Source organism: Cyprinus carpio, chromosome A19 (assembly GCF_018340385.1).
Source record: "Cyprinus carpio isolate SPL01 chromosome A19, ASM1834038v1, whole genome shotgun sequence".
NCBI lineage: Eukaryota > Metazoa > Chordata > Actinopteri > Cypriniformes > Cyprinidae > Cyprinus > Cyprinus carpio.
In genome coordinates this window covers 22,692,978-22,708,675 of record NC_056590.1, presented here as the reverse complement: position 1 = coordinate 22,708,675, position 15,698 = coordinate 22,692,978, and the positions used below count along the sequence as shown (strand labels likewise).

The following is a 15,698-nucleotide window of genomic DNA, read 5'->3' as shown; positions in this document are numbered from 1 at the left end:
TACTATCTCTGTGTTTCAGGCAGGGGCTGTTGGGAGACTTTCCATTCTCTCCTGCTATCTGAGCACCACAGCATGGCCTGTCCCTATGTTGTTCTCTTGTACCTAGTCTCATGCTGGCTGCCATTTTCCTTTGACATCATATACTGTAGGTCCCTGGACCACATGTCATAATCACGGGGAATCTATAACGTCTTTAGCACATAAAAGGATCTTAAGATGGCAGGAACAAATGTCATTGATGGTTTCTCAGTTATACGGATTAAAGCAACTGGGATTTGCCATAAACCATCGAAGAGGAGGCAACGCTATTTTGTTAATAATTGTTATATTTTTGTTAAAAAAAAATACAGCAGTCCTGGCAATAAATAGATATTTGAACCTCCTCGAGGGGCTTCCTTTGGAGAAATTGTTTGATTACAATCTTTCAGGCTCTGACACATACTGTAGCAGTACGCTTCTTCACCTGGGACGCTAAGAGGTGATGATGAAGTGCCCTTTTCTCCTATTCCTTTTCTCTTTCTTTGTAAATGTATGTATTTTTGGCCAGGCCCCATTTTTTTCCCTTGTAGACACTGCCATTAATCTCTGCAGTCTGGTGCCTGTAACCCCCCAGAGCTGTTGGGTTGGAAATGGGAATCATTTTATTTGCCATCCTGAAGAAACAAGGGCTTTCTGAGTGTTTGGGTGCTGTCCATGGTGCTGATCACCTTTTCTACTAGGTTTCTTATTGCAGTCATGCCAGTCTAGATTTTGTAAGTGCTATTTTGACAGTACACCATGATATACTCTACTGTTCAAAAGTTTGGGGTTTTGCTGTTTACTGAGCATAGCGTAACTAATATTCAACTAATTACCTAAACTAATATTTTGAATATAATAATCTTTTTTTTTTTCAATCCAATACACTTTGTATAGAAAATGGACTCTTGGACTTTTGGTGTAGCCCTATATTTCTAAAGCTTTATTTCAATTGCAAGGTAATGCTATTTCTAGGAAGGGAAAAACTCCTGCTCAGCTTTGCCCAAATGGGATTTTTTTTTAACATATTGTTATCTATACCTTTACCATAAAGCTTTGCGAATAAATTCATGTCAAATTTATTTGACATGGAGATTTAAGGAATGCTTTAGTGGCCAACCTAATTGCATACAGAGATTTTCAATTTGGCATGAATCTTCTGAGTGCTGTAAGATGGACTCAACTCAAGCATGCCAGGAGCGGCAGACAGAGGATAATTGAGACGGTTTGCCTGCATTGGAGGCTCAAAATGACATTAGAAGGAGAAGAGGCAGGAGAATCGAGCACAGCTGTGGATAGCTTTAGTGAAAGGAAAGAAAACCTCCTGAGAATGGTTGAGAATTCAAACAGGAAACAACAAAGAAACAAGCAAAGTTTGTCATTGTAATACACAGGACATGAAGGAAGTAGTAAAGGAAGTAGTAGCCAGTGATAGCTGTGAAGATACTGAAAGATGAAACATGTAAGAGGGCTAGCAGAGTGCTGATGTTTCTCTGGCAACTAGCCAGTTTTGGAAAGACTAAACCAGGCACACAAAGACAAAGTTAAGGGGATTAGTTAAAGAGATTTTTCAGTGAACATTTCTGCAGGTTACATTGTTGTGCCAGTAGGTGGCAACAAGTGACTGTATTTAAAAGTGAGTCATTGAATCTTTGAACTTTGTTCGAAAACTTTGATCAAAGTTTTAAGTTTTAGTTTAATTTACTTTATTACATCAAGTTAAACAAGTAGTTATATGAGTTTTATTTATTTATTAATTAAATGTTTTTATTGAAACAGCAGTAATCTTGCTTATGTGATACTGCTTAACTGTTAAAATCTTATATTATGTAGAGTACTTTTTTATATTTTATTTTATATTATCTGTTTGTACTTCAAATGCTGATTACCTACAGTTTACATTACTCATTACTCATCCAGATTTGTCAATGGACCACATTTTTTGATCTTGAATCTTTTTCACTAGCCATAGCCATTTGACAGAGTCAGTAACTGTCAAACGATCACTGCTTAAGGCCAAAGCTTCAGTCATTATCTTGATAAGCGCTTAGTAAGAGGAGCCATGTCAGGTTACCTCGTTAACCTTCTCATGTAGTTCTTCTTACCTATAGCCTAAATTCTTTCCAAGCTACTGAAAAATTAACATTCAAGAGCTTTTGATTGCAGTTGTACATCATTAACATTCATGCTGGTGTACACATCTTCTTACAGGGCTCATACACTGCAAAGAAAAATGTCATCCATGGGTCTATGATCTGACTTGATGTTCTTCATTTCTCCTCCTTTAGCCCTTGCCTTGACATTACCTCAGTGCTGGGATGTGGGATGGGCACTGAACATTTCATTAAATAATTACTTTTAGTAATTACAATATTTAAATGAACGCTTTTTTCCCCTTTTTATGTTTTTGTTACTACTAAATTGTTACTATTGCTATATTTATGTCCCTTTGCAACATACTAGCAATAAACAACAACCAAAAGATTGCTTTAGCAACCACTGTGGTCTTAATTGGTTTCTTAATTGTCTACTCATGTGGTCTGTTGTGGTCTAATTAAATCTGCTACAGGTCTGATATAGTTTCCTAGTGGGCTGGTGAGGTAAAATAGGGTCTGAAGTAGTTTAAAGGGGTTATATGACGTTGCTAAAAAAGAACATTATTTTGTGTATTTGGTGTAATGAAATGTGTTTATGATGTTTAAGGTTCAAAAAACACATTATTTTCACATACTGTACATTATTGTTTCTTCTCTATGCCCCGTCTTTCTGAAACGTGTCCCTTTTTACAAAGCTCATTGGCCTGAAAAGTGAGGTGTACTCTGATTGGCCAGCTATTTGAATCATGAATCGCATTTGAATCATCAGTGGGAAATCCTTTGCATATGTAAACGTACTTACAGACTGTGAGTCAAAACAGCCGGCATTGTATTCTAACGTACAGTACTCTCCCAGGATCAGGAAACAGCCCTCCATAAAATACACATCTGAATATTTGATCTGTTCTGGAACAGTGTTGTAAATACAACTTAACCACTGGTTTCTAGTCGTGTCTTTTGGAAGGCCAAACAAAGTATTTTCACTTTCACAGTGAAACACATAGCATCTACCACAACATGGTGGCGGTGGTGGTAGCAACAATACTAAAGCGAGAATCAAAGTTACGCCTTCTTTCTTTGCGTGAACATTTGGATGACGTTATGTAAATCTACCCACATCATGAAATAGACATGCAGGGGCGTGTTTAAACAAGGCGTTTTAGGAGGGCGTGGACTAGTCTTAACTTTTATAAAGAATATCTCTTTGGGTTTGAGACTTTAATATTTGCAATTTTAGGGATCTTATCTATGCACGAACAGCTTGTAACACACCAAAGAGAAAGGAAAACTTAAAATAGAATCATATGACCCCTTTAAATATGAAAACATACTTACAGGCTGTGCGTCAGCATTATATGTCAGAACACCAGCATTGTAAGCTACTCTCCCAGGAAACAGTCCTCGTCCTTCGTAAAATGCGTTGCACACATCTGAATATTAAGGTAGAACTGTTCTGGACATGTTGTAAATACAACTTAACCACTGATTTCTAGTTGTGTCCTCTTTTGGAAGGCCAAACTAAGAAGTTTTGATTTCACAACAAAACACATAGCATCTCCACAACATGGCGGCAGCGGCAGCAACAATACTACAGCGACAATCAAAGTTATGCCATCTTTCTTTGCATAAACATTTGGGCGGTGTTATGCAAATCTTCCCACACAGTGACGTAAACGTAGGGGCTTGTTTAAATGAGGCGTTTTGGGAGGGCGTGGATGAGTCTTAACTTTTATAAAGAATATCTCTTTGGGTTTGAGACTTTAGTCTTTGCAACTTTAGGGATCTTATCTATTCACGAACAGCTTGTAACACTCCAAAGAGAAAGGAAAAGTTGAAATTGCATCATATGACCCCTTTAATGTGGCTTTGTGGGTCTGTTTAGGTCTAATAGCATTTGAAATTGTCTAATATGGTCTGTCTACGTCTGAATTTTTTCAGTCTGTCTGACAGAAGGAAAAAAAATCTTCAAAAATCAAGTTTTTAAGACTATTTCAAACTGAAATTTTATTTAAAACTCCTAGTTTTGCATTTCTCAGACCAGCTGCCTCTGTTTTTGCCCACCTCAGCACAGTAGTTCTTCTTTTGGCATGCTAATGCTGAATTATGGTCATTTTCATATCTGAAAGAGCCATTAGCTAGGGTTTCCACATTTAACAAAAGGTTATGGAAATTTGATAAATCATGGTCGGATCAACCCACATTTTCTCAGGGATGATAAAGACCAAAAGACCACATTTTTACAATGCAAACAGTGAATCTAGATTAGCATTTGTCACGTTAAGATGAACAGCATATCAATTTCCATTTTAACATGGGTCAAATGCAATCTGTGGATGATGATTTCATTTAATCATAAATGATACTCCATCCTCATAATTAGGAAATAGAAAAATGTTTGCTGTTCCGACGCTCTCAGACCAGCAACAATAATTAATAACCCGAGTTAATTAATTACACCTACACAGTGCACAAAAAGTGTCCCTCAATTAGTAAAAGGAGGTAAGCAAGGGCATCCTTACCTAAGCCTGATCAAAGGGCAGCTGGAGTCCTTTTTGATGAGAATCAAAGGAAATGGCAATGTGGTAAAGATGGGCCACTGATGGTGGAACCCATTAGTTTGCAATCTGTCTCCTTTAGCCCGCACCTGCGAGCACAGCTCTTCCATATCAGAGCAGGCCCGCGATCAATACACAATTGAGCCACGGCTGATCTTTAAGTTCCGCTGATGACATTAAAGTAGCAAGGTCAGATTTCCATCAAAGTTTATGAAAGCAGTCGCTGAGCTTATTGTTATACAACTGACGCCAGATTGCGGTGGGGTTGGGGCCGAATAATGAACATATTCATAGTCTACGGTCCCCCCTTTCATCTCTTGTTCGCATTCATTTACAAGAGCAATCTTACCTTTGGTTTCTGTGATCTCTCAAGACAGATGATCAAAGTGTATAAAGCTTTGGTTTAGCCATGATGGATTGGAATAAATGAGAGTGGAGTACTGTATGATACATGTTCTCTATAATCCAACCAAGGTCTTGTGTATAAGACACAAATGTGTTTTGACATACATCGACAATCAAGCACAATGGGCTTTCATTTCTGTCCATTATGCCATCCCATTCATAACCTTTGACATGCCACATTGTCTATGGCTTCACTTATCAAGCCAGCAACACTGAAGTTAGATAGTTCAGAGAGGTACATTTGCTCTAAATGAGGTCATTTTGAAAGTGTTATGACCCCCAAAGATGGCCAAGATGATCAGTTGTCAGGCAGGGCATCTGAGCATGTATTGCAAATTGTCCTTTTTTTTCAAAACATTAGGTTGTAGGTGGTGATATGAATCATCTTGTGGCACTCTTTTCCAAAGTACCAGTACCTTTGCAAAGGCCTTGATGTTTTTGGTCAGGCTTTAAGTGGCCCCCCATTTTTTTTCTCTTTCCAGTTTGCTGTATCATCCATCTCAGTGATAAAGTGTGATTGAAAGTATGCCCCATAGACCTCTTTTTGACATTTGGTTTTCTCTCCCACCTTTGTTTGCTTGGTATAGAGCTACACCTATAATTTTTTTCTTGGAACAAATATGGAGAAAATGGTGTCAAAGCGAAAAGCAGCCCAAAATGTACCTTCCAGCTGCCCTCCATCTCAGCCAAGCAGCTGTGTGTACGCTAGCAGGGCTGAGAGTCCACGTCCAGCAGGAAACAAAGAAATCCATCCCTTCTAGCCATGCAGTCATAATTGTGATAATGAAAAGAGAATATCTCCATTATACCTCTTCCAGAATTGAACGGTGAGGCCAACACACTCATTGCTGCTTGCTGGCAGATGGAAATGGGTTTAAGGATCTTATTATTCCTGAGGGATTGTAAGTGGATCGGCGCCTTGCTTCTCTGCACTGAAAGGAGAATAATTTATAAGCAAGAAAGCATTGAGGCGAGGTTGCAACACATTGTAATAAAGTCCCCCCTTTGGCACCAGTCTTGGGCTTTATTGAAAACAAACTGGGATGGTAATGCATTGGGCAGCGGCGTGACCTCTTACAGTAGGTCATATGCCTCTGGAAGACTTTATGTTTTTTTTTCTGCTAGTCTTAAGCTGCCAGATGACAGACTCTTCCTCCAGAGGGATGAGACTTTTTTTTTTTTTTTTTTCTCACATGGCATCGTCATGTTCAAGTTGAGTCTTCTTGGACCTTGTCGCACAAAGGGCTGGGGGATATCGTCAAGCTCTCTACTGAACGTCCATGTGCTGATGGGAGAAGACAGCTGTTTGTGACAAATTGCCGTCTCAATTACAGCATGCATGAGTAGTTCTTTAGAGGACCCTTGGGTAAAAAAATATAAAATCTGTGATATCAGCTTTGCTCTTGCTTTTTTTTATATATATATATAAATATAATGTAATGTAGATGAAAATGGCAGAGGGGGTCTCTGCCATGGTCTCTGCCATTGTCATCTACATGACATGATTTATTATGATTGTGATCTCTAAGAACAGTTGTCTTGTTAGCATGTATATTTTCATGAATTATACATTGTGCTTGTATAATTTTTTGTACTTAAAAGAGAGAGAGAGAGAGAGAGAGAGAGAGAGAGAGAGAGAGAGAGAGAGAAGAAGCAGCAAAAATGAGGTTGTAGTGAGGCACTCAGAATAGAAATAATTGGGGCAAAATTTGGAGGGTTAAAAAACAAGAAATTTGAAGCTTTTAATTTTATAAAAGCACTTGCGTAAATTATGTTGATTTTTTTGTGTTATTTGATCAGTAAAATTGTCCTCATCTTTTCTGAGGACGTTTTAGGCATTATATTGTCATGCCAGTGAAGCTGTAAAAGTAAATGTAATTTCACAGAGAAAATAATATTAAAATTATACTGAAGATTTCTAAGTGTTATTTTGTCCACCCAATGTACTGTAAGTCAAGGTGTCATTTGGACCCCATCATTCTTGAAAATATCTTCTTCTTTTTTTCTGCAGAAGACAGAAAGTCATAAAGGTTTGGGATTACATTATATATATATATATATTCCTTTAAAATAGCCTAGCTTAATATGCAGAGACAGCCCAAAAAGTGTAAACACTGTGGCACAATACATTGCTCACTTTTGATAATCCCAACCAGCCTGATACAGCAGCAGTGGTTTAAACACTGTTTGGGGCAGAGCATTAGTATTTCTGACCAACAGCAGCTGGAGAGCTGTGTTCAGGAAACATATTTGAAACAGTCATTTTTTTAGTGATGCTATTGGAAATGGCACACTTGCCCTTTAACTAAACAACAACAACAACTTTACTTTACTAAGAAAGTTTACTAGTAGTTGTGGCCTATATTTGATCTGAAAATGTCAATACTAATTTATATTAACTAGTTTGTGGCCAGTTTATTTAGAAACATGGCACTGATTTTCTATTTAAAGATACAAGACAATCAGTCACTTTCTGGTAGCGCTTTGCTGTCCACCCACCTAGATACTGGAGATTTTTGCTTTCCCTTTGGGACTTAACAAAAAACATCTAAAAGTACATCAAACTTTTTTACAAATCCAATCGATAGACCATATATTAGCTGGTACAAAAGATGGAACATTAAGGGCAGGAAATGCCCTGTCACTCGGGAGTCCAAGCAGCAAGATCCAGCCCCAGGGCTACATATCAAAGGCAGCAGGATGGTGATGAACAGTGAGCCCAAACGGAGGTCTGCTGATAAGAGAGCCAGAGCCAGCCAGTTCTACAGTTTAAAACTCATTCCCCAACCAAATGTTGAGTCTTGAAGCTTAGATGTGTGTAGTAAAGTGAATCTTCAAACCAAATGATACTGGCATAGCCTCAATTTGTTGTAAAACCTAGGAACGTTTTCAAGCCAACTGTGTGATTCACCATCTTCTACATTTCAGGGGTTTAATTATGTGTGATTTTTCATGTTATATGTTTGATTGGTTTTATTAAATGTTAAAGGTATTTAAATAAGTTGTCTAAAGATCTTTTGCTTTCAAAGTCGCTTAGGTTTTCTAAGTTAAACCATCAAAGTGTATAAGCAGTTCAAGCAAACTTGCAAGAAAAAATAAATGCCAGAGGGACTGTGCGCATGAATACTGCTGCCACAAATAATACATCCTTGCAATGTATAGCTTTGGTGGGATTTCTTTAAATTTGCAAGCCCTGTTTAATTTTACACAACTACATGCTTGCTGTTAGAGATGCCCCAAAATATGTCATTGCTAACATTTACTATGCTTTGCATCTTTGGGAAGTTTCTTAATAAAACAGAAGAGAAGGAACCGATACTGGCACTGCGGTGTCTTTGTGAGATCACTAGAGAAGATGAAAGAATAGTGTTCCTGGCACTTTCTCATTATAGCCCTTTTGACTGCTTCTTATCCAATCAGAACTAGAGAACTTGCCGTTCTTTCTATGAATATGGATTTGTACAGATTTCTTGAATGATACATTCATTTGAATATGTGACCTGGTTTTATCTGAATCGGTTGGAGAGCTCTACAGGAAAACCAGATGGCTCTGTGCTGCTTTCTTAGAGGCAGTTTCTTAGTGCACCTGACACTTGATCTGGCGGTGGCAGTGGCGGTTTGAAGGGCAGTGGTGATCTTTTACAGAAACTCTTTAAGAGGTCTTAAGAGAGGATCGTGATGGGCCAGTGAAGGGCATTAACAAGCTTAGATGTTATCCCCCTGTCACTCTGTAGCTCACACTGCTCCTGAGAGGAGATCTCAGACCCTTGGAGAAGGCCAGACTGTCCCTGGGGCGTGTCTGTGTCACACTGATTTATCAGTGAGATTACTGGAAGATTTGTAACCTTTGCTAAATCATACTGGAATTCAGTCAAATGGCTTAGGCATTATGCAAATATGAAGCAGGGGAGACAGTTTGCACTGCTAATTTGATAAAGAAACATTTTTTAAAATGTGATTATGGACCAAAAATTTTGTAACTTTGATACGTTTGCGCCACTGGGGATGTGCAGTTGTGTCCTGGACAGAGGTATTTTTTTGTCTGGCTGCTGTGCCCATCATGTGTTCTTTTTGGCCACTTAATGTCCTGCAATTTTTCTCTGTCATGGCTGTTTGTTTCATCACTCCAGCAGACAGTACTTGTTTGAATATTTTATCTTTCCACTCACTCATGCTCATTCTGTTTGGACTGGTGGATCACTGATCTATACCATCACTCTGGACTCTGGCTCCTTCATTCTAATGTTATCTTTAACATGTGGGTATATTGTTTAATTTATATTTTGTTTAGATATAAACGTATAATTGGCATGTCTTTAGGATGTTTGTATGTTTTTTTGTTTTTATTTTGTTTAGATGTATATATGTTATTGGGATTTTTTGATATGCTTCTTTGGGTTTCGGTTGCTAGGGTGCTCAACAATGGTTGCTATGGCATGACTTGATAGATTCCCAATAATACTGAGAGACTGATTGGTTGCCTGAATAAAATGAGCCGACCCCCATGACTCTATGACACTGTGCTGCAAAGATCCATCTGGGCCTTTTAGAATGGCAGTCTATGGGATCAGTTGCTAGGGTGCTGTAAATGGTTGCTAGGGCATGGCTAGACAATTTCCGTGGTGATTTGTAAGGACTACTTGTCAGGCTGAGTCAAAAGAGGCCACCCACTTGTTTCTATGATATTCTTCTAGGGGATTTGTAGACTTGTTTCTATGATATTGTGATCCACAGATATACCTCTCCCATTTTTTCAATCTAAGTCTATGGGCTGGTTGCAGTTGCAATGTCATGATTTATTGTCTGCTTACTAAATTAAGTGAAATGAGTCCACCCCCAAGTCTCTACGACATTCTGATGTGAAGATATGACATCATAAAGTTCATCCCAATGTTAAGTCTATGGGAGTCCCCCCAGGGCGAACATCATGCACCTGATCGCTTAGTAAGGGATAATGTCCTTCAGGCTGATACAAGACCCCTCTGCTTTGCGTCGGGGTCCTGATTACCCTGTCTGGGTTTCTTTTGCAAGAACAACCGGCTGGATGTACATTATCCCGCTTATTACATGGCTACTTGCCACATAAGTAAATAATTAGATGCAAAATATTGATTTGAGTTGAAATATTTGAATGCAAAGCTTCCGTGAAGACAGCAGTTGCGGGCAGGCGGCAAATTCAAACTAAACAGACATTTAACGGAAACGGTACAGTCAAATCACGTATTACACAACATTTCACCACAAAATAATTAAGGCAATTAAAGAATTAAGGCGAAAATGTATGAGAATCAAGTGTTCCACCGGGAGTTTTGTTTGGAAGAGGTAGAGGAGGCTTTTGCATGCTGTATTAATAATTATATAAGTTAATAAATAATATTATGTAAGTCCATGGCTTGTAATGCATTAACTATCTGTAACAAAAGTAACCATATAATACTGTATGTGAACTTATTTTTATTTTATTTTTTTCTCTCGAATTGCAAGACACGACTGATCACGTGATCCCAATATAGCATCCGCATTAGGAAATGAGGATGCACTGGAAAGCTTTTTAAAAATATTGTGCACAGGCTTCTCACATCTTGTGACCAGTACAGAGACACTTACTTAAAATGCCAAAGCATGGCATGGACAGTTGGCTGGTTTTTGTAGTCTTTTCGGCTGATGTACCGAAACTCTCACTTTCGTTTCATTGATATTCCCATCGACCTCAATGACAAACGCGAGTGATCCATCACCAATCTAAATGGCAAAATTGACAGCCCTCAAGGGCTTTGAATGCCTATTCTGCTGACAAAAGATTATCACATTTATCCTTTTTATTTAATCCTTCCAATGTGGCTGTTTTTTACATCCTACATTGTGTTGGCAATTGCTGCTGGTTCCTGACACTTTCATTTCCTAAATGTGATTCTGGCGTCAGCAGGTTATAATCAACATGATTTGCATGCAGAGAGATTTTCTAATACTTTTGTGCTTCTTAATGTGCAATTTATATGCCAATAATCACCCTTAAGATCTTTAAATTATCCGTCCATAACATCCTGAGATCAGGGGCCACTGTCTTAACAAGGGAGAGGTATGTTCGGTTGGTGTCCGTCATTTAATTCAACCTGTTTCACTCGCTCTGAGATAGATATTAAAGGGATATTAAATAAGGGGAGTTGCCAAGTGAATAAGTAAAGACATGAATATGACTTTGTTCTGCTGCATATCTTATTCCAAGAGTCCAGTGCATCAAAATCATAATGTTGCTCATTATTAGAGAAATCAGGAGATCTAATGTGTTCATTTAAAGATGTATTGGCGTTTTATGTTATGTCGGTCATCAAGAAACCCTAGCCACACTATGGATTATATTTTAAATGTTTGAAACTCCAGAGATCATTACAAGCGAGACTTGTAGCCAGAAATCCATAACTTGCTGAGCACTTATGATTACTTTATAAATAATTACAAAAGTACTAAACCAAACCAAAGCCTCTGGGAAAACAGTTAAGTGGCAAATTACAGCGTAACATATTGTATAATGGAACAGTCTTTTGTAAAAGATTATTATGAGTATTTATTCAAGTAAACAGGATTAGAAAGTGGTTGTTGTGACTAAAGGATGAAATCTCAACATAGTTCTTGGGCAAATGTTTTTGATGCTTTTGTATTTTTATGTGGCAGTTGCGTCAGAGCCTTTTTTGTAAGTCCATATATTTTGTTTTTCTTTATGTGGTTGCTGTATTGTTTGATGTAATGAAGTAATTAATCTTGCTTGATAGATCTGTTTTTTTACTTTTCTTGGCATAATCAATAGTAATTCATAAAATCAGCAAAAAATGCATCATATATTTTATATTCGCTGTGGTCAGTACACTCTGGTTTCCATTGCAATGCTTGTTGGGTCTTCAGAAATAAACACACAATAAGAAGTCCAGTTTAATGTCTATAAACAACAGCACGAAAGCTTAAATAGGATTCTATTGTTAGAATTGTCTGTCTAAATCTTCTAAAAGTCAGCAGCGAATTCATGGCCTCCCACTAGCAAGGTGTCTGACGCCAAGCCATGTGTAACAGCACAGTCAATGTACCTCTCTCTTTATTTCCCAAACTAGTCCCTGGGCCACATTAATTTCTAAGTGCTACCGTTCTGCCCTTGGTTTGGATCCAACCAGAACATAAAGCATGAATTGCTGATTAAATAACAAATAATTCAGATAAAATATTGTGCTTTTGCTCCTGTAGCCCTTGGCTTGTCGTTGTGGCATGGTAATAGTGCCAAGAATCATTTTGTTTACTATGAATTACAAGGAAATACTTGTTTACATTCTTGTAAACACTGACTCAACACTGAGAAATCTCCCTATGCTGAAATACATGTATGATTGAATAAAATAAAATAAAATATTTACACTACTGCTCAAAGGTATGAGGTGGCTTCCACACAGACACAATAATAATAATAATTTATATTTATATATATAAAGCAGCACAGTAGTTTTCAACTGTGATAATTTCTATAGAATCATGTGACACTGGAAACTGGAGGAATGGATACTGAAAATTCAGCTTTGCCGTCACAAGAATAAATTACATTTTAAATATATTCAAATAGTAAACAGCTATTTTAAATCATAAAAAAAAATCACAATAATACTATATTTACTGTATTTTATCAAATAAATGCAGCCTTGGTGGGCTTATTAGAAAATATAATTTTTTGTCTGTATATACAACATAATTTCCTTTATGATGCATACCGTGCTAAAAGTGATATTTTTCTCTTTTAGAATTGCAGAGCAGTTCTTGTGGGAACCCTGGCGTCCCGCCTAAAGGCATCTTGTATGGGACGCGCTTTAATGTAGGCGACAAGATCCGCTACAGCTGTGTAACCGGCTACGTGCTGGACGGCCATCCTCAGCTCACCTGTGTGACCAATGCAGGCAATGCTGCTGTATGGGACTTCCCAGTGCCCATCTGCAGAGGTAAGCAAGCAGCCAAATATCTCTACATGCGACATGCATGACTGCAAGCGTGTGCATTTCCCTGCATGAGTCTTTGATGTTTTTCTGTGTTCTTTTGTCCTTGCGGATGCTTGTGTGTATATGCATGCATGTATGGATGAGGGGCTATAGTGGCATATAAGTACAGACAAATGAGTAGTAGATTGAGCATTTCGTTTTGAAGCCTCCTGAACATTAGAACCGCATCACATCTTCGCTCTTGTCAGCTCTTACATTTCCATGTTTATTTTCTTTCCTTGTATTTCAATCTTGCCTTATTTCCTTTCAAGCACCGTAAGGGTCCTTTTGCATTTATTTCAATCAGTTTTTTAATTCCCTTTTATAATTCAACTCACTTTACTTACCCACATTGTTGTTTTTCTCCTAAAAAGATGAGTCAGGACTCTGTGTGTTTGTTTTGAATGTGTCAAGATTTATTGTCCTGTGTTCAGACCAATTATAATGTGCATTAGCCATGACCATTCTCAAATAAGAATCTCTCCATAGACAGCCTGTGCTGGTTTCTGCTCCAGTGTGTTTAATAGAAAGGGGGAAACGACAGCATCTGGATCATGCTTGCTTTGGTTGGACACAAATTGCAAAGCCAACTGTGCTTGAATAGAAAATAGCCTGAGGTACTAAAATGTAGAGCCTCAACCTGGCCCAGACTGCTGTGGGGTATAGAGGAGCAGACCACTGTGTTTGCTGCACTTGTCATCTGGCACTTTCTTAAGGGAACAACTTTAAGCTTTTATGTCTTATCCTTCTGGATGTGGTTTGATTATTGAATATTTTGTTGATTAACTGTGGAACTGCATACAGTACCGTAGCACAAATGTGAATTTCATTCCACATTAAATTTACTTAAGTACGTTTTATAATGCATGTTGGGTTTTGTGTCTGTATTAGTGCATTTAGTCACTGAATATTCATGAAAACATCACAGAACATTCTTAATTTTCTACTCATAAGTTACCTTGACAAAAAGTGAATCTTTGTGTTTGATGGTATCTGCCCTTTTCCCCTTTTATGAGCAAAGTAGATGGAAGATTTTTACATAAAAGCAGCTCTGAAATTATTTTTGCCCGGCAATTTACAGTTACCATTAATTTTAGATTAAGGGGGAAAAAAATCAATTTTAAACCTTAAGTCAGGGGACCTTTAGAAATACTGCTTCCACAAATGTCAATGTTATGCTAAAATTCTGTAATGTATGCACCTCTGAATGCAGAAGTGGAAATATAAAAAGCTCTCCGGAATATTTGTGGCCCACTGGCACTTTTCATTTTCACTTCTAATTGCATTATGGGTACTCTGGATTATTTATTTATTTATTTATTTATTTATTGTGAACTGTGTTGTTGTTGTTTTTTATTATTATTATTATTATTATTATTAGACAATATTATATTTAAATACACACACACACACACACACATATATATATATATATATATATATATATATATATATATATATATATATGTATGTATATATGAAAGTAAAAAAAAAAAAATGACCCATCCAATGTGCATACACACAGTGTGAACACACACCCGGAGCAGTGGGCAGCCATTTATGCTGCGGCACCCAGGGAGCAGTTGGGGGTTCGGTGCCTTGCTCAATGGTATTGCCAGCCCGATGCTCAAACCCACAACCTTAGGGTTAGGAGTCAAACTCTCTAACTACTAAAGACTGCAGTATGTATATATCTTTTCCGAATTGCTTTATATATATATATATATATATATATATATATATATATATATATATATATATATATATATATATATATATATATATATATATAAATTATAAACTAATAAAAAATATAAGACATGAAAGATTCATGTTATGATTCATAGTGTGTGTGCATATATATATATATATATATATATATATATATATATATATATATATATATATATATATATATATATAAACAATTCGGAAAGATATAATACATACTGCATATTCAGCATTTTGGTATTTTGGAATTGACTGAAATAAATAAATGTTTCTGTCAGCTGTTTCTAACTTCAGTTTCAAGAATTTTTCTCAAAATTGCTTGGTTGTACATTTCTCCATTCTTGGATGCCTTTGGCACAGTTGGTCAGTTTGTAGTATCAAGGCGTGAAATAGGCATGACAGCACTGCTGCACAGGTAGCCGAGCCGAAACGACAGTCAAGATTTTTATTTAGCTGGGGAGAAAACTCTTAGCCCACGTATTACCAAATAATACGCTCAACACCCATTCCCATGCTGCACAATGCTATGGGACTTGTTTATCGTAAAAATAATCTCATTAGACAGTGTGTGAGACCCTCAGAGACTTGTCATTTTTCATTTTCCTGAGCATTTTCTGTTTTTCAAACTGAACAGCTGCCTCAAAGAAAACAAAGCCCTTAACGCAGTCAGCAAAATCAATGCTGCTTTTTTAGACCGAGAAGCAAACTGTTTTGTATCTGGAAATCGTCCAGACGAACTCTCGGCATGTTTCATTAACATATTGAATGGGCTAATTCGGTCCAGTAAATGTTGGCTGCTAATAAATGTTTGTGGATGGGCTCAGTCCTCTGCAGAGGTCAAGGATAACTTGTAAACCCAAGTGAAATGGGCCATCTTGTCACGG

At 37.4% G+C, this 15,698-nt stretch overlaps 1 protein-coding gene across 1 annotated transcript in view; it reads left to right on the top strand.

The window, feature by feature from the left end:
• LOC109112264 (CUB and sushi domain-containing protein 3-like) overlaps positions 1 to 15,698 on the top strand; it is a 369,075-nt gene that overhangs the window by 107,487 nt on the left and 245,890 nt on the right. Inside the window, 1 exon segment of the mRNA XM_042777094.1 lies at positions 12,853 to 13,047. Within this exon segment, the coding sequence (XP_042633028.1) occupies positions 12,853 to 13,047 (195 nt within the window).